At 30.7% G+C, this 27804-nt stretch overlaps 1 protein-coding gene across 1 annotated transcript; it reads right to left on the bottom strand.

The window, feature by feature from the left end:
- Positions 1-6001: 6001 nt before the first annotated feature.
- LOC142612532 (transcription factor bHLH93-like) lies at positions 6002-8012 on the bottom strand. Its single transcript, XM_075784612.1, has 4 exons — positions 7021-8012; positions 6747-6905; positions 6472-6639; positions 6002-6321 (listed from the first exon to the last, which is right to left on the bottom strand). The coding sequence occupies exons 1-4, from the start codon at positions 7780-7782 to the stop codon at positions 6235-6237; spliced, it is 1176 nt and encodes a 391-aa protein (XP_075640727.1). The 5' UTR covers positions 7783-8012; the 3' UTR covers positions 6002-6234.
- Positions 8013-27804: the final 19792 nt, after the last annotated feature.

Below are 27804 nucleotides of genomic sequence, written 5' to 3'. Positions count from 1 at the left end.
ATTACAATTTCTCCATCTCTTCAACTTCCTTTTATTATGACTCTTCTTCTCCCCAATTTTTTTACTATAAAAATTTGTTATTTTCTATTCTATTCAATCTATATTTTGCTCACACAAAAAGGTAAATACTCTCTCTCTCTCTCTCTCTCTCTATATATATATATATATATTTGGTGGATGTTTAATTCTTTAGATTGATGAATTTTTATGTTTAACTCTACTTTAGGTTGATATGATTTGGTTATATTTTAATTTTTTATCTTTTTAATTTAATTTTCTTTGTTTGTTAATTGCATGTTATCCTATGAAATTACATAATCATTTAATGTTATTCTATTACATAGCATGACTTTGATAATTTGATGTTTACAACTATACATTTTCTTTTGAATATTCTTCTACTCATTTTCTTTTATATAATTTTGTTATTTGTCTCACATTCCCTTCCAAAAAAGTGATTGTTCTCTCTCTCTCTCTCTCTCTCTCTCTCTCTCTCTCTCTTATTAATTCTTTCTTGCAACACTATTTTAGATTGATGATTTTTTTTGTGTCTCTTCTTTTGGATGATACACTTTGGTGGTGTGTTTTTTTGAGTTATTTATCACATGTACTCTCTATCCCTCTTATAGTTTTGGTTTGAGTTAATTTTTAGATATTTTAGAAGTGAGATGATTATGTATTTGTATGTCTCTATAAATTATTTGAATAATATCAATTATAAATTTGTGATGAGGTTTGTTTATCATGAAAATCTTCTTAAGAGAATGAGAAATTCAAATAATTAATTTTGGAACTCCAAAATTTTAGTTGTAGAAAAAAAAACCATAACACGCTATACACAAGGTTGAATAATATAGATCACATGAAAAAAGAATACTATTTCTATCTTTTATCTCAAAAAAAAAAAAATTGGAATAATATCAATCAAATGTACCTAAGTTTAAAAAAAAAAAAAAAAACTCAAAATAATAGAATGATATATTTGTAGAGATGGAGAGATGAAAAATAATTTTAGAAATAATATCTCCAATACGTTTTATAGAATAAATTATACATTATATCATGTTATAAAATAATTTATATTCCCACACATTGCGTGAATATGTGATTAGTATATATATATATATATATATATATATATATATATATAAAAGTAAGCTTTGCTTGCAATTGCTCATGAGATAATCCATATGGTGGTGTCTTAGTCAGAGACAGAGTCAGAGTGAAAGTGTATTAGGCAAAGCTAGGGTGGTTGATTATGTTTTCTGAGTTGTTCAGGATAAAATAATAGAAGTTCTCTTTGATAAAGTAAATATAGCAGTGGTCCGAGAAGAGAGAATTATCATCATCCTTCTTTATCTTTAGGTGTGACAAAAGAGCACAACTCACCTCTTTGAGCTCTATAGTCTTCTTTTTCGTACATCAATGTAATTACTAGATGATTGAAATAGGTATTAGGAAGTGATTGCTAAGTAACAATTGTATTGATTTTGATTTCCTCCTCAAGCATTAACTTGAAAGTTTATAGCTTATAAGTGGCCAACATGTTAAACCGTTGAAATGTTCTACTGTATAGTTGCCTCTACCCATACAACTGATTTGTTAGGTTTTTTTTTCCCATATGTAGACTTTCTAATTTGTTTCAAATCTACATTGTTCTTCGTGCGTCTATGATGTTATGCATGGCCTCATCATTTAGGTTGAGACTTGAGAGGAGTCGCATTAATGGCCTTCTCATCCATCTTTTCCCTGTAATTGTAACAAATTTCTCTAGTTTTCTTGTCTTTCCAAGCAATGCCTTACAACTCGTTGAATTAGGAGATACAAAAAGAAAAGATGAAAAAGAAAAAGAAAAGCAAAACTATCGCTCACAAATACTTGGCTGCTTGTACTAGCTATTGTGCTGGCTAATTTTAACTCTTTTGTGTAATTAGATGAGACGACATTCTAGCAAAAGGATTAATTTTATATTGCGGCTTGTACTCTCTTACACAGGCTAACTAACATGTCAAATATAGATAAAATTTTCTTGTAAATTAGTTTGAAGAAATCTCATTCAACCTGTTATGCGATGATTCATAAAACCCTTCACATATACAATTAAACAAGTCACATGATTTATCAAAAAGGTTGTGTGACAATTAAAATTATATATGGATTGTCTTTTCAACCGTCATGTAATAAGTTCAAGGAATTTTCCTCTAATCTGATTTCGAAATAAACTTTTTTTTGTTGTTGTTGTTGATAATATGAAGAGATTAACTTTTTCTATCAAATATATGTTGTCCCAACAAATTTTAAGGGTTCAAACTTCAAATATACATCTACACAAGGCGGCCTAATGGTGAAAAAGGGTTTCCATTATTGCCACAGTGGCATAGGAAAAGGACTGATATCAACCAAACCAACCTCCACAAATATGCAATATGTACGGCATTATTCTAAAATACAAGTCAGACGTCACAACAATAAGTAACAAACTAATAGTAGTTTGAGAAAATATCTTTTTACACTCATTTACATCTACTATTTGATATCAATATCCACAATTGATACAAAGATGTCCACATTTTAACACATGAAAGTGGATGTGAAAATATAAATGTGAAAAAGAAGAGTAAGAGAATAAAGAACCCCTAATAGTTAGTATCTAATCTTATCTCTTACAAAGGTAACAAGCAAGCGTCCAATTATTGCAAGATTTGTAAAAGCTTTTGCAAATATTCTTGAATCAAAGAGATGTATAATTGACATTATGAAGATCCGGAATTGTATTGTTTGTACTTCTAAGTTTCATCCCAAGTTTGAGGCCAAGTTGTATTTGGCTTTGCAAATTTGTAATATGGTCCCTCACCATTATATGAAAATTAATTGTTTCTAAAAAGTAGAACCCAAGTAGACAATCATTAAAATCTATGTGACACCAATCTGGGAAAAGAGCTAAGTTGAATACCTGCACCTGCAGTACTTTGTAAGCAAAAATTACTCCTGGTGGGTCTTTGGTGCTCATAGATCTTGTACTTTAGAAGAAATGCTTTATTTTAGTCATTTATTAATTGATTGATTTTTCTGTCATAAAAGCAAAACAACATAAAGCTAGGCAGCTCATAAAACTGGGCCTTTCGTATGTATTGTAAATTCAAGTATGGATACATTTGCAAAGTTTGTCTTTCTGTGTTAAGCAGTCAGGTGGATCCTGTTAAAAGGAAGTATCTCAGCATTTTCTTGGATTCCTTTTGGAAATGGCTCAGCTTCTTCCATCTGTTTGGGGGACTTGGCATGGATGTTCAAATAATTGTCTTTTGCCAAAAGGTGAGGCCAATTTTTGGTCATATCAAAAGATTCTCACCAATTAGCCAATGAGAGAGAGCAAAGTGAGTTATGGATCATGTAATGTTGTGAATGAGACTTCCCCCATGAGACAAAAATGAGTGTTGTGGGATATGACCATGATTTAACACTAGAAGAAAAAGGTAAGCTATCATATTCTAAGAATCTGAGTGTAGCTTCCTTTTTCTTCGTGTATCTTTTAGGCGTGTGCTGGTTGAACAATTGAGGATAAAATGTCATTGAATTATGCATTTAGCATATATACTAACCCATATTGCTTCTTTTGCCTAACAAAAAAACATTTATAATAAGTGGCAATTTGGCTGCACGAATGTGTTTTCGAGGAGGATATGTGACTGGGAATTAGTTTTAATAATGTACATGTTAAAAGTATTGTGCAGATTGTGATATGGAAAGAAGTAGAGTGAGTTTGTGCTTTCAGACTTGTCCCACTGATAAAGTTTAATACAAAAACAATTAAACTAATAAAATAATTGAGAAAATGTACGAACATGTGGCTCTAGAACATGTTTGATCATTGTTTCCTACTAATTTTCCTCGACAGTGTATGTCAATATTGCTGGTTACTAGTACTACCACACGCCCACGCCACTAAAGTTGCCATGTTTATAGCTCTCTGTTGCTTAAAAAACACCATTTAAGTATCAGATGGAACTGTACGGAGTACAGAACTTTTGAGAGTATTATAACTGAATCATTGGAGTGAATTTTCTAGGCTTTTTGCAAATCCTAGAAAATGTGGCAAATTAATACCATTAGCAAATACCATTAGCAAAAACAACGGCTTTTTTTGTTTATTATGATGATTGTGATCGAAGCTTATGCAAGGTGACAATTGACCATTTGGATCTTACTGAGTTGTTAAATGTTATGTGTATGATTAAGACTACTTAGTGCTTATATTGTGACACAAAAGCAAACAAACAAACTGGTTAGAGGTTAGAACTTATGCATCGATAGAACATCCTCTTTTACTACAAGATGGAGAGTCTCTGGACATTGTTGTGAAATAACTGTCAATTGTATTTTCTGAATGTGAATGTAAAACTAGCTTTTTGGCAATTTCGTCTCTCTTTTTGTGCTAACATTTGGATCTTATCGAGTTGTTAAATGTTATGTGTATGATTAAGACTACTTGGTGCTTATATTGTGACACAAAAGCAAACAAACAAACTGGTTAGAGGTTAGAACTTATGCATCGATAGAACATCCTCTTTTACTACAAGATGGAGAGTCTCTGGATATTGTTGTGAAATAACTGTCAATTGTATTTTCTGAATGTGAATGTAAAACTAGCTTTTTGGCAATTTCATCTATCTTTTTGTGCTAACATATTGGAAAAATTCCGCCTGTCTAGTCTACAAGTGAAAACTTTTATTGTTTTTCCCCTACAAGTAAAACATGTACTACTGATTAGCTTTGCATTAGCAACAAAATAAACTACTTTTTGGTCCACTTGGCTTGTTTTACACCTTCGAATGCTTCTGAAGCTTCTTTTGATTGATAAACCTTAAAATTCTGTGCCATAGTTTGTGCGTAGGCTGTGTGCTTTCCAGTTCAAATTCTCGAAGTTGAAATTAGTAGTAACTATAATCATTTTGCTTTTACTACCAGACAATGCCAGAAAAATTATGAAAACCATGAATGATGACTCCCCGCCCCCCCCCCCCCCCCTTTCTCTTTTTTTCTTCCCTTTCCAAAGCACAAAATAGATAACACCACAGTACTTAAAAAAAAAAAAATTATGATACTTGTCATAAAAGAAAGGAAAAAAACCAAAGAAATTACATGACTCTCTCTTCTACAACCCCAAGCACAAAGATGAATATATTTTCTTTCTAGAACCATAAGCACAAAGATGAATCCCTTTTCTATCCTAGTACTCAAAAGGATCGATCTAGTTATATTGTGAGTGATAAAATTGACTTCTCAAAAGAGCATGAACTATAGTCCAATTAGCAAAAGAATTCAATAGACCAATGAAGGGTGGTATTAGAGTTTTGGAGTGGATGGACCACCTTTGAAGTGTCTCCTTCACAAATTATATGCTTGTGACTTATTCAGGCTTCTGCCTTTTTTTCTTTCTAGAACCCTAAGCACAAAGATGAATATCTTTTCTATCCTAGTACTCAAAAGGGTCGATCTAGTTATATTGTGAGCGATAAAATTGACTTCTCAAAAGAGCATGAACTATAGTCCAATTAGCAAAAGAATTCAATAGACCAATGAAGGGTGGTATTAGAGTTTTGGAGTGGATGGACCACCTTTGGAGTGTCTCCTTCACAAATTACATACTTGTGACTTATTCAGGCTTCTGCCTTTTTTTTTTTTTCTTCCTGTGTCCATATCATCTCCTACTGATAATTTATTGATGGAAGTCTTGGAAGATATAGGAGCAACAATTATCTTCTTTCTTTTTATATTTTGTTACACGATAATTACTAGGAAAATCAACAGCCACCAGATGAAAGTTGGTTTTGTGGCTGTGGTAAAACACTAGTTACTATTGAGATATAGCCTTTAAAAAATGGCTTAGATTGGGCTTTAAAGTTCCGAGAGAATCCAAAAACATTCCCACTGCATTATGGTTATTGAATGTAGCAAACTTTTACTTTCCTTGGGCATGTGGGGAGCAAAAAAGTAAAAACAATTTTGCATTAAACAGACATCTTCATTCTTCAATTGAAGCAAAAATTACATAGCTCTCAAGGAATTACCCCTTATTGAAATCTGGGAAAAAAAGAAAAAAGGAAGAAGAAGAAGAAGAAGAAGAAAACTTCCAACTCTCACTAGCAAACCTCATTGAAAATATAGAGATTTGAAAACCCATCTCTAAAAACTTCATCCAACTTTACCCCTTTTCCTCTTCCTCTCTTTTTATCTTCAAAGACATCGTCCTCCATATCCTGCATTTCTAAACAATGCTTGCTTTATGTCTTCAGAACCTAGTAGTGTTCTCTGCTCCAATTCCTATTGCCATGACAAGGATGAAAGACAAGAAAACATTAACTTCACTTGCTTAATAAAAAGTGAAAAAGATAATAAAAGTAAAACAAAAACGAAGCAAAAAAAACAAAAAAAGGCACCAAAGAGCAATTGCCAGAGAGTTATTTCAACTACCTCTGAGCAAGAAGCTTGCATTGCAAAGTCATTGAAGCAACTAATGACACATTGTTGAATCTCAAGGCCTAATGCTTCTAGGGTATTCACCGTTGAAAGCAACAACCCTGGCTTCCCTGCACAGCAAATCTCAACCCTTGTATCCACATTCCTCCTCTCCACATCAAACTGAAAAGACAACATGGACAATTAACTCATTAAGGATTCTGTTAATTCAATAAAGTTGTACTTAGTTTTAGGGGTTACTAATCAAGCAGTGTGGATAAAGTCCTTACCTTTGGTGAATTTCTAACCACAACCTCATTTGGTTTTACATCCTTGAAAATGCCCATCACGTTTGAATTCACTTCAATTTCTTGTTGCAAGTGGTTGATTTTGTCTAGGAGTTCTTTCATGTAATCTATAGTGTCTCCAAGTATAGATGTCCTGTCCATCTGCTAAATCAAAATCCAAATTAGCCTCTACTTAATGAACCACGTTCATGCTTAGAGTGGTAGAGCAAGGAATAGTTAATAATAATTATATAAAAAGTGAGTCTTCCTACTTTACCTTGCTTATCTTGGGAACAATGGATCTTAGCATTGAAAGGCGATCATTTAATCTCTTTCTTCTCCTTCTCTCAGCCATTAGATTCTTTGATGGCTGGCCCTGTATCTTCTTAGCTCGATTCTTCCCTTGTAGGCACGTATCCATGTTGAAAACTGGGACTTCTGGAGACTGAATTGGCTCTACTTTGCAAGAAGCTTGCACTTCCAAGTTGTGAATCTCATCCCCGAGAATGCCCAGTTCTTCTTCCATCATTGACAATGGATAGTCTTCTTGAACAGGGAAAGGTGGTGTATCAAGTGTGGTGAGTGAAGAATCAGTGAGCTGTGGAGCTGAGAATTCATTGCCATATGGGCAATACACTTCATTGAAACTGTAGGAGGTACTATCCATGTTCTGTTCATAGCAAGAGTTTGGAAAGACAATGGCTGATGGGTTTTGATCAAAGTAATCAAAACTCCAGCCACTATTGAATAGCTCATTCATTTCTGTTGGGACTGTTTCAAAAGTGTCTCTTCTCAGAGCTAGTAATTCCTCTAAGAAGACATTCTCATTGAGTTCCATATCCATATATGTTGCTCTCTTCTCTTGTATGTGTATAGAGTCTATTAAGTTAAAAATACTTTGACAATATGAAGTTGCACCAAGTTGAAGAATATATATATAGGAGCACAAACAAGAGGGTTCTAATTTTTTTTTTTTTTTTTTGGACAAGAAAAGGGTTCTACTTAGACTATAATATAAATTATAATATGCATTATACATTATAGTATGTGCTATGTTGTATCTATTACCACCTAAAACCTAAAGATTAAATTGGAATCTGCTTTTCTCTCTCTCTCTCTCATATTTCTCTCTATGGGTGATTTCATGTCTTTTTCACCGAAATCTCTGCAATCGAACAAACTAAATATTTAATTGGCATATTCAGAAAAACTTTGACCCAAGCATCTGTCTGAACCGAAAAGGGTGCAGTTAGCATCATAGACCATGTCAGGTTCTTTGAATGCCTAAGCCTCTGTAATATTAATTGGCCATGAACAGAAAAAAACAACCCAACCCCCACCCTGTGAAAAATTTTGCTTAGTTGGGTCCCATACCTCAATGCCTCCAAAATTGAGCTTAGCTCACAAATTCAAATGAGTTGGTGGGCCTCTTCTGTTCCTCCTACCTTTTCTTCTACTAGTACTAGTATTTTTTGAACCTGGCGATATTACGCATAAAAAGAGAAATTCCAATGGTTTTCTTAATTTGTTTTCAATTATTCCATATAGCCATACAACTTCAGGCTATGTATAAATATGTATAACCATAAAAAAAAAGAAGTATATATACTAATGCCCACATATTTACTACTAGCAGTTTTTCTTTCATATTCTTGTATGGCGATTAAGTTTATACAACGTATAATATCTTACATTGTTTCATAGAACAAATTAAATCTTATTTGTAAATTTTTTTTTTAATTTTAAGTAAAGTAGAGATAATCATATTCCCAGTAAAACACAGTATACTATTTTCTTATGCGGGAATACTAGTCTCATATATATATATATATATATATATATATATATATGTATAGAGTCCGGTTAAAATATGTTCTTAGAGCATACATTAACCATCTATTTTGGAAAAGTTTTTATGAGGAATTGAAAAAGTTATCAAAATAGTTAATTACTTTATCGTTTTTTCTTAAAAAAATTTCTAAAATGGTTTACTAATGTATGCCTTAAGGGGACAGGTTAGTAAATCCCACACACACATATATATATATATATATATATATATATATATATATATATATATATATATATATATATATATATTTTGAGAATCCACTCACATATTACTACAACATATATACATGAATATAGCCTACAACTACACTTTTGTTGGTTTGATATGGCTTTTTTTTTTTTTTTTCTTCCTATCTTGTTTATTACTTATTTTATTGAAAAAAGTTAATAAATGTCCTAAAAGTATTGGTTTAAAAAATATTTTTAAAAAATTTTTATAAGAAAAGAAAAAAGTAATTAACTTTTTTGATACCATAAAAGTAATATTAAAACTTTCTTAAAATGTTCTATTAACAAATTTACTAAGTACCCGTTAACCGAACCATATTCTATTTATAATTTTTAAAAACACCATTTTTTTTTCCAAATATAACAGTATACTATTGTCCCAATTTATTTTTAAAACAAAATAAACAGGAGCAAATAAGCTATAACTAAATAACATTATTTTTGTAAGTATCAAATTATTAGAAAATAAGTGTGTATATGAAATCACTATTTCAATGTATTTTATAGATGTGTATAAGCTTGTATGTAACAAGATGTGTGTAGTTTTAAAAAAATAACACTATTTTTTTAAAATGTCAATTTGCTTGATCTATAGTACTGGTTATGAAGCACAGTCATCTTTAACCACTGTAGCTGATGATTTGGTCGGTCACCTTTTGCTTACATATTAACCATCATGAAATTTTTGTCCATGTAGGAGTTAAAGTCCATTTTCTCTAGTGATTTCATGGCCCAAGTTGATTTAACAAGATGACAATGTATTTATAACCATAGTCGTTACCATAATCTATTGTTTGCTACGTTTTGATCATCACCATTGTTTGCTACGTTTTTTCTTTATTATTTTTTTTTTTTGGGGGGTAGGTAAGCTCCAATCAAATAAAAAGCTATGATCTGAAGGTCACGACATGGAGCTCCATCCAATTGTGGAGGTACAGGTTTGACTCATCAGTCGCCTTTAATGTATGTCAAATAATTGGATGAATATACATTTAGCCGTACGCATAAATGATATGCTACGACCCAAAGGAAAAACAATTCCTCAAAAACATCAAATATTTTATTCATTTAAGAAAAAAGATGGAGAATCAATTTGTTTTGTACAGCATGTGAAAATTTATGCAAATGTATAAAGATGAGGAAACTTTGACTTGAAAAACGTTGGCTAAAATACAGTCAGTACTTTTGAAGTTTAGCTAGGTTAATGCCAAACAGGGCATTTTAAAATAACAAATTTGATCTTTAAACCATGTGCTTTTAGAAATGAAATTGATCATATTTAGCATATGGTTTGAGGACCAAACTAGTTAGTTCTAAAATGTCTTGAATTTATTTGGTATTAACTTAAGCATTACTGTATTTTACCCAAAAAAACATATTAAGAAAATGGTAAATTGTAAATTACACTTTTAAAGTTTGGAGGTATTTGGATTATACATCTTGAAATTTCAGAATTTGAATTTCACTTTCTAAAGTTTGGAATGTTTGGATTTTATACCCCAACGTTTCAAAATTTTATTTTTACCCTCTAAAGTTTGGGAGTGTTTAAATTTAAGACTCTCAAATTCTGAAATTTCAGAGTGTAAAATCTAAACATCCCTAAAATTTAAGGGGTATATTTTAAATTCTGAAACATCAGATATAAAATCCAAATACTCTCAAATTTCAATGGATAAAATTCAAATTCTGAAACTTTAGGGTATAAAATTCAAATACACTTAAACTTTAGGGGTGTAATTTACAATTTACTGAAAATGTCAAAATCTTTGTTTTTCTCCTGCAATTGATTTGGGGAAAAAAAGAGAGAGTGAAATACTAAAATCCATAGAAGTAAGACCCCAACCCCAAGTCGACTTCAAGAATAGTATCTGACTCTTTAAGGTAGTTTATGCACTTTTTTTTTGGGTAGAATAGTTTAAGCACTTAAAAACTATTATTTATATATATCCTCCAATTTAACAATATGGAATTCACCCAATAAAAGCACTCGAAATTGATACTGCATTATATTATATTCTATTACTTACAATCCAGTTTTGTCATTGTCCACCAACCACATGATCATGTGACTACTGTTCATTTGTATTAAAAGAGGGAACGACAGAGGCCACTTGCCACTATATACCAGGGGCTACTTTTTTTGCACTCGAACCTTCTAAAAAAATACAATTCAATATAAATGTTTAAAGAAATAATTGTAAAGCTGATTTTATATATATATATATTTTAAGGTTAGCAGAATAAAACTTAAAACCTCATATTCGAATATATATGTTATTACTAGGCTACGAAGTCCTTAGCATTGTTTTATTGCCTAAACAAAGAAATGAGAGAAACCTTTTGTTCTATTTGGATTAACTTGAACGTGAAACAGATTGATAGTGAAGTGAGAACACAAAATATGTGTGAGAAGACTAATTATCATGAAGGACAAGTTTTGAATTGTTTATTAAAAAAACAAGGACAATTTCTGATTGCGAAGCATAGGTTATAATGTTATATACTACAAGGTCACTTATATCTAGAATATTATGGTAGTCTAGCTATGGAAGTAAACCCTATATACATCGACGAATCTGAGCCACATGCATGCTACGAGTAAATATGAAAAACAATTAAAAAAATGTACTAGAGATAAATTCCATACACGTGGGGTTGAATTTACTTACCTAGTGTAGCGTAGTGTCAAAAGCACATAATGAATGAATATGATTTTGTCTGGAGACTCTTTTTTTTTTTTTCCTCTTAAAAAAATGAGCAGCTGGGGTTGCTTATTGCATAAATAAACTAAAATTAAAATGTCTATCATTGATTAAATAATAGATACATGAATTAAACAACTTGAGTTTTAAAAGTCACACTTAAAAATTGGGGAAATAATTGGGTTACAGAGCCTGAAATTAAAGAATTGCAATGCTTGATAAAAACTAATATTCAAAAAAAGAAAATGAGGAAATTAATGAAATGAAAAAGAGAGATGTTGGCTTTGGTGTAGGATTGATGTCTGGATTCTTTGGAACCTAAAAATGGTTTCTAAAGGGTATGTCACTGCTCTGGCTGTCTTTGTCTTTGTCTTTGTCATTGCATATTTTTCTCAACAGCCACCGGCAAATTCTATGTGCGAAATGATTAAGCATGGAAGTTAATGACTATCATTAAATTATTTGAATATAAAAGTGGGTTTATATATGTAGAAGATAGAGCAGTAGTCCTTGTGAAGAACGCATTGATTTAACCTTTTGTTTTGAGCTTTTTTTTTTATACCATAATATGCTTATGTCAAACTTTTTAAAACATAATTTAAGTATAGCTGTACTTTTCTTCTTAACTTTCAACATATAAAAGTGAATAAGTATTCAAGTAAAAATAATAATTCACATCAATACACACGCAATAATGAGCTCTGAAATATAACTTTTTTCTTGCATGGGCCATAGCCAGGTAGGGGATGGCCACCAGCTTCCTCCCGACTTAGATGTATTTTAGGATAAAGTGTGAATTTATTTTATCTTTGGTTAATTTATATATATATATATATATATATATATATATATATATATATATATTATAGTTCTTTTATCAATTTTTAGGATTTCATTTTCATTATTTATATAGTTGGGTATTAATTAAGATATGTTTAAGAATATTTGGGAAAAATAAGTTTGCTAAGGCATTTAAGTTGGCCCATTAGTTGTAAAATGAAAAAAATTATATAAAAAAAAAGACTGAAGAAGAAGTTCATTTTAATAAATTGTTAACAATTTATTGCCTCATATTTGATGAATTTCGAAGGTTTTTTTTTTTGAATTCAAATGAACCTTTATGGATTTAAGGATATAAATTTAGCTAGAATGATATCTAGCCTATCACACTTTTCGTTTTGAGTCGATTAGTATTTGAGCTTGTTAGCGTCATAATATGGTAAGAGACAATGACAATGGCAAACACCATATTGATGGTGATCATGGGTTGCAAGATTTAAGGGCAATGATTCGTGTTAATGGTGAGAGATTAGCCGATGGACTGCATTAGATCAGTAACATTTTCATCGATTTGAGTTTGAATGCCAAATAAGGTCGTGAAAATGGTGGGGATAATCGTGCCAGAGATTATGCTCATGGTCGATCTTTTAATCAACAGTCTACACATTCTTAAATTCGATGATATTCCATCCTTTAATGGGATATCATACAAATAAGATTTCATAGATTGGATCTTGAAGAGTATTTTACTAACGCAAAGTTTCTTGAAGATTTCACGGTGCAAGTTTGTGAGTAATGCAGTCAATTTATGGAATAATATTAAGTATTTCATAATGCAAAGAGATAAGCGTAGAATTTCCTCATGGCCAACCATGAAAAAAAATTGCCGTTAATTTTTTTATAGGTCGTGACTATTATTAAATTTTGTGTTATATAAGATTATAAGTGATGATCTTAAAGCTTGAGCTTTAATTTATATTTGAGGACTAGCTAATAGCTTTAGCTTTATCTTTCAAGTACATTGAGAAGATACCAATTCAAAGGTTGAGTATGTGAATCCAAATTTTGAAACTAAAGAAGTTTCAAAACAAGTTGATGAGAGTCGATTTTAAAGAAGATCAACATGAGGCACAATTTAAAAAATTGTGATGATGAAGATCCTATTATATAGAACATGACGTTGAAATCAAAATTGTGAAAACGAATAGGAAGGCCACTTTGAAATCAACTAGATGGTATGTCAATGACCCTCAAGTCACATATTAATCCAATTGATTTTGTGAAACATGATCTTCTCTATCTCCTACATTTCATGGTTCATAGTCTATTTTAGGGATGTAATAATGTACAAACTGTCATGTTATTATTTAAATTTTTAAATGGTGTGGCAGTTTATACACCTTTAGATTTTTTTTTTCAATTTAATTTGAATTATGTAATGGATGAAATTGATAGGACTTGAAATGAAGAGGATTTTCCAATTTTATTGGGTTGAAATATTTGATCAAACTGTCAATTCTTATTTAGTGAATCTTTCCAATTACTTAAAGGCCAAGGAAAAATTCATCTCAAGTTGCTTTATTAGTTTAATTGATTAGTTTCAACTATGGAAAGAAGATAAATAGATCAAAGTATTCAAAATTATTTGTTCTCTTGGCAGGAAAAGTTCCAAATCCCAAAATTAATTCACAGGATTTTATTTTTTCAAAGGGAGGGATCTATTATAAGAGCCTATTTTTATCGCTTGTATATTTTTGATAATTTTCTTATTACTTTTTATAATTATAAAATTTAAAATTTTATTTCCTTGGTTTTTGGTGTTTCTAAGACTTTGCTAATGAAAACCAAATCCTTAGATTGTCGGGCATTAATTATAATATTTTTACTTGAAAAATAAATTTTCTGAAACTTTTACATTGCCCCTTTAGTTGTAAAGTAAAAAAGAAAATAAACTTTCAATATAATTGCAATCTGTTTATTTCCTTTTATATGGTAGATTTCAAGTTCTTTCTTGTGAATTAAATAAGAAGTCACTTATGAATTTATGGATTTGTATTTAGCTAGACTGATATCTACCCTACGACGCTTAGGGTTTACGTTTAGCTCAAACAATATCTAGTTTATCTTTTCATTGTGAAGCATGCCCTACTTACCTCGTCAAAAAAAATAATGGAAGAAAAAAAGTCATATTAGGTGTGAATAATCGCTTAAAATTTATAAGGAGCGCAAGCTTGATACCACAATATATATATATATATATATATATATATATATATATATATATATATATATATATATTATCACTTATGAGATCCGATCACGACCTCGTGAGATCTCTATAAAAAAATCATGATGTCTAAGATACTCATCTTTTTTAGTGACTACAAATTTCCAAATTAATCCCTTAACTATAGATAAAATCCACCAAACAAGAATGACATGCATGCTTGATATGGATAAAACCTCTATATATCCAATTGCTAGATGATGACTCAATCTTGTAATTTCTAATTTACATTTTTTTTCCTTTTATTTTTTCCATATTTGACTAGCTAAGGTAACCTAATTAGTTTGTCATAGTGAGATTCAAGTGATAACTCATTTTTTATTTTATTTTATGGTGTTATGTCAATGATTGGAATCCCACCTCTCTTTCCTATTATCTACCTTTCAAAACAAGAAAGTTTGTCATGGATGGGTGGTGTTTTTTTGTGAGCTTTGAAGTATAATGATAAATAATAAAGAGAAGATTTTTTTTTTTTTTTTTTGTGTGGATAATTCAATAATTGGGAGGTTAAACTTTGAATGTTTTCATTGAAAACACTAGGGAGGTGTTAACAATTAGTTGAGTTATAAAACTTTTGACTAAGGAAGATATTTAAACCAATGGAAAAAAAAAATGATATTATGGCTTTTCTTTTTTATTATTGTTTGTTTCTTAACCGTGGATGGAAGGAATGAAAATAAAAAAAACATAAAAAAAAAACTAATGGAAGATAATAATATGTGATTTTGTATGGGTAAAATTAGCTAGTATCATAGTAATGCAATTATCTCTCCTTTGCTAGTTATAGAAAGGTTACAAGCAAATGCATTGTTAAGAAGAAACTTTTTTTTAGAGGATTATATTAATTTATTTTTTCTTCCAAAAGTGGATGAGTAAAAATAGTCTGAAACCTGCACGTGAATTTCTGTACCAGGATGGAAGCAAAAAGGAAAAATAAAAAAATAAAACCTCGTAAAATATTGGTGCCTTTTGTGTGCAACTCCACACGTGTCGATCAAAGGTACAGAATTTGGGAATCTCCTCAGAAATCGCGTCTAAGAATTTTACCGAAACACGTGAATCTGGTTTCGGGATTGTGTGTTGGGTTGGTTCGTGGACGAAACTAAAAACAAAGGGCGGATTTCCGAAACCGACCCAAAAAAAAAAAAAAAACCAAGATGAACAAAAACTGACCAGTTCGGCACCCAACCATTTCATGCTCCATATTTTATTATTTTATTATCTCCAATTTTGCATAATTCATTTCTAGCTTGGCATTTTCTGGTCCAATCCTATCTTCTTTTTTTTTTTTTTATAAATTTTTTATCCTTCTTGAATAACGATAAAAATTTAGTAATTTAATAATTTTGTCAATGTTAAGTAGTGGGGTCAACTTGTACATTCAACTTCATCTTCATCTTTTTCTTTTTTTCCCTAAAAAAAATTATTTCGGTTCATAATGGTGGTAAGTTTATGATTAATTTTCATGAAAAAAAGAAAGAAAGGAATAATTGCATTATGCTTGATAGAGAGAAAATGCAATCATATGGGTACATTTATAATATTTATATGATTAGCAACTAGTAAGATCGGTTGGCAGTTTCTTGTTCGAGCATTTTTTTTTTCAAAGCTACTTAGTTCACGTGTGTTAAGCTAGAGTTGCCGATGGAACCTCCGTATGATGTGCTTTTTTGTTTGCCACATTGTTTGTACTGTTACTATTTGACTGCTTTCAAAGCTTTTTATTTTTGTTTTTGTTTTTGTTGATTTGTATAAGAAAAGTTCTATCTTCTTTGGATGTTACTAATAATAAAATGAGTAATTTAACTTGTCATGTACGTATAGTATTTCAAGATGAGTAGATTTTTTTCTTGTTATGTATAAATAAGGGTTCGATCTCCGGATCTAAATCTCACAAAAGAGAAATTTAGTAATATAAGGATATATAAGAAAATATCAAATTCATTTCGATGATATTATCAAATTCCTATACATGGTAGAGTCATATTTTTCATGATTAACAAAAACATTTTCATTAGAGTATCTTGAATTAAATTTTCTTCACTAATAACATTAGGAGAGACACATAAGCATTTAATTTTGTATTCCTATATATATATATATATATATATATATCTGCTTCTCAAAAAAAAAAAAAAAAAAAAAAATATAAATATATATATATATATATATATATATATATATATATATAGAATCTGTTTGGTAAATAACTTTTAACTTTTTGTTTCAGGTTTAATTTTAAAAAATTAGCTTTTTTTTTTTTGATAATTTTGCTTTACATTTAGTATAAAAGTTACCAAAATTTATATTTTTTGCCTTGTATTTAGCAAAAAGTAAAAGCTTCTCGTTTTGTTAACAAAACGAATCACTTATGTATATCTAGTTATCAACTATTTATTTTCTTTATATTTTTTTCAATGTTAGATATAATATAACCCTAACAGTTGAAGCAATTAAATTATTTATGACCCACCACTTGAGCCTACATTAGAGTTTTATATTGATTCATCTTGGAATCAATAAACTCAATCAAAGTATTTTAGCTAGAATCCAATTTTTGTTTTGGTGAATCCAATTCTTCTAGTAAATAAATGCTCAAATTGAGAATTATGAGTCTACTCATTATGATGATTTATGATTAAAGAAGGTGTTGGCGATGTTAGTGATTCTCACGTCATAAGCTAATTTTTATCTTTTTGTTACACATTTAGTACAAAAGTTGCAAAAATTATATCTTTTGTATTATATTTATAGCAAAAAGCAAAAAGTTTCTAGTTTTGTTGACAAATGAATCTCTTATGTATATCAAGTTATCAATTATCTATTTTCTTTATATTTTCTCGATGTAAGATATAATATAACACTAACAACTGAATCAATTAAATTATTTATGACCCACAAATTGAGTCTATATTAGAGTGTTTTATTGATTTATCTTGGAATCAATTAACTCATTCAAAATATTTTAGCTAGAATCCAATTTTTGTTCTGTAGAATCCAATTATTCTCATAAATAAATGTTCTAGTTGAGAATTATGAATCTACTAATTAGGATTATTTATGATTAAATAAGGTGTTAGCGCTGTCAATGATGTCAGCGATTCTCATTATGATTATTTGTGATTAAAGAAGGTGTTAGCACTGTCAGTGATTTTCACGATAATTTTGTCGTTATATTATAATTACATTATTTAAGAGTCAATGCTGTTAGCGATGTTAACAATTTTTATTATAATTATTTGTGATTAAAGAAGATGTTAGCTCTATCAGCGATTCTCACGATAATTATGTCGTTATATTTTAATTAAATCATTTAGCACTTATAAATTTCATTACATAAACACATTGGGTACATGCCTTGTTGCCAATATGATTTGTCACATACATAGCTATATGATAAATAGGATCAAAGAGAGAAATGAGAAGCTAATCAAAGAAAAAAGACATGAAGGGACCACGAGAATCACAGGCAAGTTGAGATTATTGGTCCTGTGAGAAAACCGCGGTGGATACACCCCACCATTCCGACACAAAGCGGTTTTCTCATTTCTCAAAAAGCAGTTTTTCTCTTTCTAGCTCTCTCTCTTTCTCTCTCTCAATTTTCAGACACAAATCATACAGCTTGGCAGCCCACAATATCAAACATGGGGTTTTAGGGTTATCTCCCAAAACCACCCTTCTCTCTCTCTCTTTCAAAAATTTGTCTGCTTATGCTTTGTTTGGTAGCACAATATCAAAATACTAGGGGTCCAAAACCCCCCACAGTGCTACAGTGCTTAAAACAGCCTTATCTTGATCTTTTTAGAAGAGTAGGTCGTCATTTTTGCCTTTCTAAAACCCCACAGTGATACAGTGCTACAGAGCTCTATATATCTCTCTCGTGTTGTACATGATATGTATGTAATAATAATAAGAGTGAACCCATGTGAGAGATCGAATACCCTTTTTCAATTCCACCATTCTTCTTCTATTTCTTGCATAAAAATCGCTGTTCATGACCTTGTTTGCACGTCTTTTGCTTGGATTAGAGGGAAGGGCAAGGCATACCAAAAAAGAGACAGCTCCTCACAACTCACAAGTCTTTTCCTAAGCCATAAAAACCAGAGGGCACCCCCACAATCCCATCAAAAGAAGTGTAAAAAAGATCCAATAGAGTAGCACTAATAATATAAACTTTATATAAAATATTACCTGATGATTATTAATAATTATAACTGTGGCAAGAGCAGGTTTGAATAAAACTATAAAAGTTCTTCTTCATCAAGAGATAATAATAATAACAGCAACAGTGTGATGTTACAACTATCGCTAAACTGTAGCTTCCACGCTTTTTACTGTTTATCCACACAGGTTTTTTTATTAGCTTCCTAAATTGGTGCAAGAAATATAAGCAGGTTGATTACCAACGAGCTAAACCGTGAAATAAACCTGACACAGTGACGCCTATTATCAGAGGCCACATTCTCTCCACTTGGTTTGTCTTGCTAAACCAGTAACAAGCCAAGATTTATGAATAAAGATTTTCTTATCATTGGGATTTTCTTATGAATAAATAGTGTTTTTGTTAATCTCAATTCTTATCATTGTTAATTGTGATACATATGAGACTTAACCTTTTTGGGGGGGGGGGGGGGGGGGGTGGGAAGGTGTTAAGGCCCTACTTTTGTTTTGTTTTGTTTTTTTTTTTTAAATATTTATTAGAATAAAATCATGTTTATTTAGATCCATCACTTACCCCCACTAATCACATCCAGTTACTTTAATAATTATAATAAATATATATAATATAAAAATTAGATTCATAAAATAAAATTTGAATCGTAAAATGGACATTACTTGAAATATAGAGGATCCTTAGTACAAGTTCTCTTTAAGAAAGATGATTATCAAAATTTTAAAAGAAAAAAAAAAGCACTATATGACCTTAAATCGCTCAAATTGTTGGATTTGTAAGATAGAGATCTAATAGATGCAAAGCTATATGAGTAAATTATAGTGAGTGTAATAGATCAATTTTATTTATTTATTTATTTTATACAAGATAGAATTCAACTCTAGTCTAATCTAAGTGTATATGTGTGTAAAGCTCCTTTCTGGAGACTTGAACTCCGGCCATTGTCCCCCACACCCCATATATACTTATACTTGTGGAGTGACCATCACACCAATGATGTGCAATGGTTAATAGATCAATTGAAATTCTTCATGTTAGGGTTTTAGTATTTGTCTATTCCATGATATTAATTGTAGTCATATTGATGTATTTTGTCATTAAATTTGTAAAAGTGGGTTAAAAAAGGTTGTTCTAGAATAACTCAAAAAATAGTAATTTGAAAAGGCTCACTCGAGCAAGACCAAATCTTGCTCAAGTGAGATGGAAAACATGGGCTCAAGCGAGTCACTTAAATATAGCTGTAAACCCTCGATTTTTCTCTCACAATAGCCTCACCTAACTTTGGCTTGAGCTAGAGTCATAGAATCAATTTTTTCGAATCCTATTTTGATCCAGTTTGTAACGTCTTTCAAACCCTACTTGTAAACACCTATTTAAGGAAGTATAAACACGATTTTTCTAGAACTAGGTAGGCTGAAAATTCCAAAGCTTGAGAGAGAGAAATCCTTGCTTTTTTCCTTAATTTGTGCTTTAATGAAAAAATTATGCAAGTTCATCAGCCATGCTTATGGTCCAAGTTTTTGAAAAACCAAGTTCATTTTTCCAATGGCTTCACTGTAGATTAAATCTTCAAGGTGATGCCTTGAAATACTCCAAAGGTTCAAAATTAAATTTCCATGATGACATCAATGAGTTATCTGCGGGGTGTTTGGGTTATAGAGACTAGTTACAAAGATTTTATTTTTTACTTTTATAATTTGTAAACTCCTTTTATAGTATAAATTGCCTTAACTGGCCTACAGTGGTTTTTCTTTTGGAGATGTTTTTTCTACTTTATCATTTGGTGCATTGCCAATTTGTGGTTAATAATCACAATCTTGCGAAAGACAAAATTGAGATAAATTGATAATTAATCAATAATTTCGGTGGATTTTCAACTAAAGGATCTAAAAAGATTTCAACCATGAATTTAAAATATGGGATAAATATTGCCACCTGTCATTTCAAATCAATTGTTGTCAAATAGGGAAGTTTATTGATATGCTAAGGTTAAAATTTGTATCTTATTAGGATTGCACAGATGATGATAGATGCAATGTATATAAGAGTTGGCGCATCAATTTCAGAAGAGACAAAAAAATTCTACCTATGAGAAGAGTTCTTACAAGTTGGAGGGAACAATAACTTCAAGTTGACCTGGCTTGAAATTCAACAATATTTGGCTTCGTTTGATATAATATAAAAGATTTGTACTTAAGGATACAGATTGAACTGTATACATGGACATTATGTAAGATAATTCAAATCCCACTTGTGTTAAGTGCAAACACATCATCATAAGATGTGGTAAGTATTGTCATTGGGCAAGAAGTCTTTGAGAAAGTGTTTATTTTAATTTGGAACCAACCCATGATATATTGCACACACACAAACGTGTTCAAGAACAAAGATAAGAGGACGAAGGCATTTTTAACCAGATATTTCAATATTGCATTGCAGTGGACACAACAACACCTACGTGTATATGTGTTCCATTAGGAAAATTAAATTCGGTAACACCCCCCCCCCCCCCCCCCCCCTAAAATTTAAGAAGTCTTTGCTTTGGACAGAGTACTCTGGTGCCAGTGCGATGACTGGATCATGAGGACTCTAAGCAGTTCATGATCAGTACGATCCTGATCCTATTTTGTGGTCTATATGAGCTCCTCCTTTGTTTTACAAGAGGATCCAGTTGCTGAAGAGTAATTCATTTAAATAGTCTGATGAGAAATTTGAGTAATATTATAATATATATATATTTTTATATAAGTCTTATAAACTAATATATCATCAATCACAAAGTAATTAATAATAACATTTACTTATTTTGTTTTGAAATGACACGATGTCACATAAGTTATAAGCATTATGCAGTAAATTTCGTAACAGAGCAGTTTAGCATTTTCCTTAATACACATGTATATTAACCTCATTTGCTGCAGCTTTTTAGTAGAAAACACATTTCACCAAATTGCTAGGTTCAAGCCTGTTTTCTAAACCTGCTAAATCGTATGTATTGTTGGTTATAACTTCTCACAATTCATGCAGAGCTGTTTTCACATAATTCATGCACTTTTGTCTTGCTCGACTCCAAAATCCAAATTATATGACTGAGTCACAAAACTATAAAACAATCCCAGAATAATTGTTTAAGGGGATTATTAACACGGATGGTTGGTTGGTTCAAGTCATTCCTCCATATATATTGACTGATGAACTTAGATTCTGTTTAGGCCAGCTATACCAGCTGGCCCTTATCTCTCTATCATGTGTATTGGCATGATTTGACCTCCATTATCATACCATAATGTTGAAGACTTGAAGTACTCCATTCAAAACACTTTGCTTAATTAACTAGCTTACAGCATTACTTTGTCCCGGACGTGCATTATTATAAGCTCCTTTCATCTTGGGAACATTGTGTGACGATTGCATCTTCCTTCTTAAGCACAAGAAACACTTCGTGATGTTTCAAACAAAAGAAAAATAATTATGTTTTGATGACCACCTAATGGTCCTTGAAAACAAAAATACAAACTTAATTATAGTCTTATTAACAATCTATTTTCATAGGCTAAGATTCTCTAAAAGATCGTCCATGGTCTCCTTAAAGATCAATGACTATACCTACTAATTCTTTCATTAGTTCAATTGCAATCTATCCTTGATCTCTTCCATGAAAAACTATAACAAATTGAGCAGTTGTTTGTTGGGTAGTCAGACTACAATCAAATCTAACCTTTGTCTTTTTATAGATTGAGAAAGCAGCTAATGTTTAAAGAGCAGGAACTATATATTTTGAAACTTGAAGTATCTCAAATATTTACGATTATATATACGTACTTCTTGTACAATTATACAAAAATAGCAGAATTTCTTTCTATGTATGATATATTTCTATATCAAATAATGTACATAAGTATCAAAAAATAGTATAGCTTATTAGGCTTACCAACTTTCTAGGAGAAAAGGTGCAACTGTCTTAAAATTTTCCACTAAACGACAAAAATACAAAATACACACGTATCCAATTTGTGAAACCAATTAGTTCTCGAAGTTCTTTTTTAGGCTCTATCTGTCTATCATTAGGAAATAACAATTGAAAGAAACAAATTTCAAAAGACTGACCTACCGGAAGAAAACTGGAAATCTGGCATCCAGTGATTTATTTTTTTTCTTATTCACTTAATTTGTTTTTCTCAGAATGAAAGAATCTTCATGTAATATCAAACTAGTTTTCCAGTCAAAATAGGTGGGGGCCTTTTAGAAAAACAAAACACAAAAGATCATTCAAGATTTTAGGTTGATTAAGGATCCAATTTAATGCTTTGCTAAGCACAGAAGTCTGATATTTGTAATCCAACTTGTTCATTTTGTCAACAAAACTTTGTGGACGGAAAGTTACTGCGCGTTTATTAGGTGATTATGAATTTGATCAATCGCGTACTTCGGCTTCCAGAACCAAATTTCTTGTGGCTAAGATATACTGATTAGCTGTCTGAAGAATGTAGAAGAGGTTACCTTGTTAGTTAGGGAGCATCAAATTGTCTAGAACTTATTGACTGCATGAGTAATGGAGGATATCAAAATTAATTGAGTAGATAGAAACCTGCAGAACTCATTTTGCCAAATTAAAGAACTTCTGAATAGTAGTTCAAACTAAAGAATTCCTGTATGTATACAAATTTATAATTTAAAAAAAAAAAAAAAAGAGAGATGGAATAGGATATTCAAATCTTTGAGAACCATAGGAAAGAAACTCTACTTCTTTTTAACTTTTTGGAGGTGCGTTTTATATTAAAGTGGTTACGAATGATGTCTAATGGAATCAACTTCTTTTAGTTTTTTTTTTTTTTTTTTTTATAAGAAACAAAAACACACGCATAAAGAAGCAAATTAAATGCTATTGAAACAAGACCACAAAATCTTTTGGCTAAATATTGCAAAAAATTGAGTTTATTTATGATATGAGTATTGTTCAAAGTTATTTGGGAAATCAGCAATGGTGTTGCCGAAATTCTAACAAAAAGTATGAGAGAGGAAAGATAAGTAATGTGATAGGAGGAGGGAGAAAAAATTTGAATTTCGGTAATCTCATTACTGAAATTCTTGTTGCCCGAAACTCCTGCCCGAAGTGCCTGAAAGGGAAACCAATTGTGACAACCAAGTTGCCGAAATTGTGGGGGAGTGAGGAGAGAAAATATGAATTGTGGCAAACAAGTTGCCAAAAATGAGAGGAAAAAAAAAATTGTGGCAACCAAGTTGCCAAAATCTTGGGGAGGAATTTAATAGTAATTTTGGCAATGGATTGGAGGAAAAAAATTTGTGGCAATTGATTTGTGGCAATGAAATTGTTGAAATCTTGAGAGGAATTTAATAGTAATTTTGGCAATGAAGTTGCCAAAAATGAGGGGAAAATTTTTTTTGTGGCAGCCAAGTTCCGAAATTGGAGAATAGAAGATTTAGGCCGAAAATTGGAGGAAAAAAAAAAATTTGTGGCAATTGATTTGTGACAATGAAATTGAAGAAATGGAAGGGGAAAAAATATGGCAATTGATTTGTGGCAATGTTGTTGCCGAAATGGAAGGAAAAAAAAAAGAATTGTGGCAATAGAGTTCCCGAAAATTGGAGGAGAGAGAGAGAGAGAGAGAGAGAGAGAGAGAGAGAGAAAATTGTCTGAATAAAAAAAAAATTTGAATTCTTATTCTAAAAAGTACACATATTCTTATTCTTTCCGTGTGTCAGTAGTTTTTTTTTTACCGAAGCCATTTGGTTTGTGTGTATGTCATGTTCTTTCATTTCATATAGTAAAAGTATTCTTTGCATGATTTGCCCTATGAAACAAGTAATGATAGATTCAAGTACATTGATTCTTATTCTAAAAAAAAGTACATAGATTCTTATTCAATGCTAGATTCCTGTCCATGCATGAAAGAAAATTATGGAAAAAAAAGATTGATGCGCACACGGTAAAAAAAAAAAAAAAAACTGAGATTTTTGCAGAGATTCTTTGCGGTGAATATATGTTTATAGTTAAGTAATTTGTTTGTATCAGAGTATCCCATCTTGGTCTGTGTTGTATTGTATTTGGTCAATTGGTGTATCTAGTTATACAGTTTAAAATCTAAGAATTTAATTTATATGAAACTTGCATCCTATTTAAACAGCACTAATGTTACTGAAGTTTCCACGGTTCTTATTTTCTGCTCTTTTTCCCCTAAAAAATCTATCAACCTTCTTCTCCACTCTTATTCCCCTCATAATTCTATCAAGTATTTTCAATTCATGCGTGCCATACATTCTACAAACAACTATAAAGAACAACACTTGCAAATATCTATCCATTCTTTATCTTTTACAAGGTGAGTTACATCTCTTAAGTAGTTACTTTTCTTTTTATAATATTCATGTTGATATGTTTTAAGGGCATAACTAAGCATGAAGGTCTTGTTTTTGTTAAATTATTTGTTCATGAAAATCTTGTTTTTGTATTATGTGTTTTGCAACATAAACTGATTTGTATGATATGTTTTTAATTATTTGTCCATGAATTCTTGCCTAAAATTTCATATAGCAAAAATATATTTCAAAATTGACATAAATTTTCCTTAAAGAAATACTTATTGGAATTGAGGTCAGATATGGAAGATGCTCCCAGACCCATAATTGTAATATGAAAACAGAGCCTGCAACCTCCGTGCTTTTTCTAATAGCAGCAATACACAGCTCTTTATAAAGGAAAGCAAGTGTGGCACTACCCCAACTACACCAAAGTCCGCTAACAGCTTGGGAAAGTAACAATGCAATCTACTTTGATTCTTATTTCCAAATAGTAAAGCCAAAACCTGGAACATGTATGCCCTAGCATGCTATTGGATTGTTACAACATTGGCACCCTCCGGTAGGTTTGTAAATGTATTCCTTACCCAGGTTATTTTAAGAGCACCATATTCCAATGCTGTTGCAGGTGGTGTAACCCCAAGTAAATTTTGACAAACTGTTCCCCACTCCAAATTAGTGGGTCCGCATACTGCATTGCCATTAATAGGCAATCCTGTAGTGATTACTATATCCTGTAGAGTGATCAATATTTCACAAGCAGGTAGGTGAAATGTATGGGTTTCAGATCGCCACCACTCTACCAAAGAAGTGATAAGACCCCAGTCAAGATCTATATGTGGTAGGTGGGTGACATGGTATAGTTTACATTGATGCAAATATGGGGCGATACACTCGCCTAATTGCCCCGGGGGGGGGGGGGTGCAAACGGTTAGGATCGCACTCGTAAGGTTAAAACCTGAAATTTTTTTAAAAAATGTACAATGTTATATTGTTAATGCTGAAAATTTTTTCATGTAAATTGAATAATTGTAGATATTATTAGGGCATTAATAAATTTTGATCTTGCAACGTACATTGCCTTTCATTGCATCATTAGGGATGTGATATTGTTGTTGGGTTAGCAGAAAAGGATCGAATGACCCAGACTCCATTTTAAATATATTCTACATTAAATGCTACAATAAGTTAAACCATGCAACATCTTTAACATATAAACACTGAGATTAAAAAAATTACAATATCTGAAGGTATATTTTTTACAAACCATCTATATAAAAAATTACAAACTAAGAAAATAATTTTCAATTAAATTAGGGGGTCGAGAAGCTTACTACAATTGTGATACGAAGTGAAGGAATATAGGAATTATAGAGTGATACTTGCAAGAAAAGAAAGAAAGAACAAAAAAAAACACAATCAGATAATCATAAATATCTTCTAAAAAAATATAATCCTAAATAAAAACAAAAGAACAATAATAAAAAATATATATATATATATATAGTGACTACTACAGTTTTTTTTGCTAAATATTAAATATAACTTACAATGCTTGTAGTTCATAATAAAATTGAAAGAAACTCAAATAAAGGATTTATGAAGCAATAATACAATTTATTACAATTTTTGTGGTCATATAATAATAATAACAATAAATAATATTAAATAATTTCAAAATTAACAAAACACATACATAAATTTAATTAAAGAGTCGAGATGCTTACCACAATTGTGATACCAACTCAAAAAGTGAGAATTATAGAGTGATACTTGCAAAAAAAAAAAAAAATTCACAATCAGATAATAATAAATAAACACAAAATAACAACAATACTAAAAAGTTTATGTGAATCAGTTTGACCCTTAAAAGAGTCAAGATATTGTATTTATAATGATATCAACAAGATACTTGAGATTTTATATACAAGGCAATATTATGCAATGAGTGAAAATAAAGTATTTCTAGCATAAAAGCATATATATATATATATATATATATATATATATATATGTTTTTTTTTTTGAGAAGCATCTAAGTCATAGGCTGATTATATGTTATTAACTACAAAATAATCAAATTCATATACGGTGACTATTACAATTTATTATGGTAAATTTCAAATATAACTAAAAATGCTTGTAGCCCAAACCATAAAAAATTCATTAATCTAAAATTTGAATAACAACAACAATAATCATAATAATAGTCATACAAACAATATTAACTACAACAATACATAATATTTTACAATGTATTAGCTTCTAATATTTACAAATCATATATTTATACAATAATAATAAATCTGTTAATTTCTAGAGCTGTAAGTTAATAAGCAAACCAAAAAACTCACATTAACCCAAAACTTACAATTCTTAGTTGTGCACACTGAAGCAAAGCAGAAGAGTAATATAACATTGAACAATCAGAAGTAAGTGAAGCAATATGAAAAATGTAACTTTGTGAAGAGATGCAATGCTTTAGTGATGGTGCCTGCCTTTTATAACGAGGAGGAGAAATGAAAAGACAAAAAAGAATCCATGACATAGATTTTATGTGTGATATCAGTAGGTTAGGTTTTATTGGGAATGAATAAAGAACATATTTCAAGTACTTTGGAGAATAAGAATCAGGAGGAAGAGGTGAGGTGATTGACTGATTGAGTCCTCTAATTTTCGGTGCCATAATTTTTTTTTCCTCCTATTTCAACAATTCTATTG

The sequence above is a fragment of the Castanea sativa genome, chromosome 10, assembly GCF_040712315.1.
Source record: "Castanea sativa cultivar Marrone di Chiusa Pesio chromosome 10, ASM4071231v1".
Lineage (NCBI taxonomy): Eukaryota > Viridiplantae > Streptophyta > Magnoliopsida > Fagales > Fagaceae > Castanea > Castanea sativa.
Note: the sequence above shows the minus strand (reverse complement) of the source record. Positions and strands in the feature narration are given on the sequence as shown.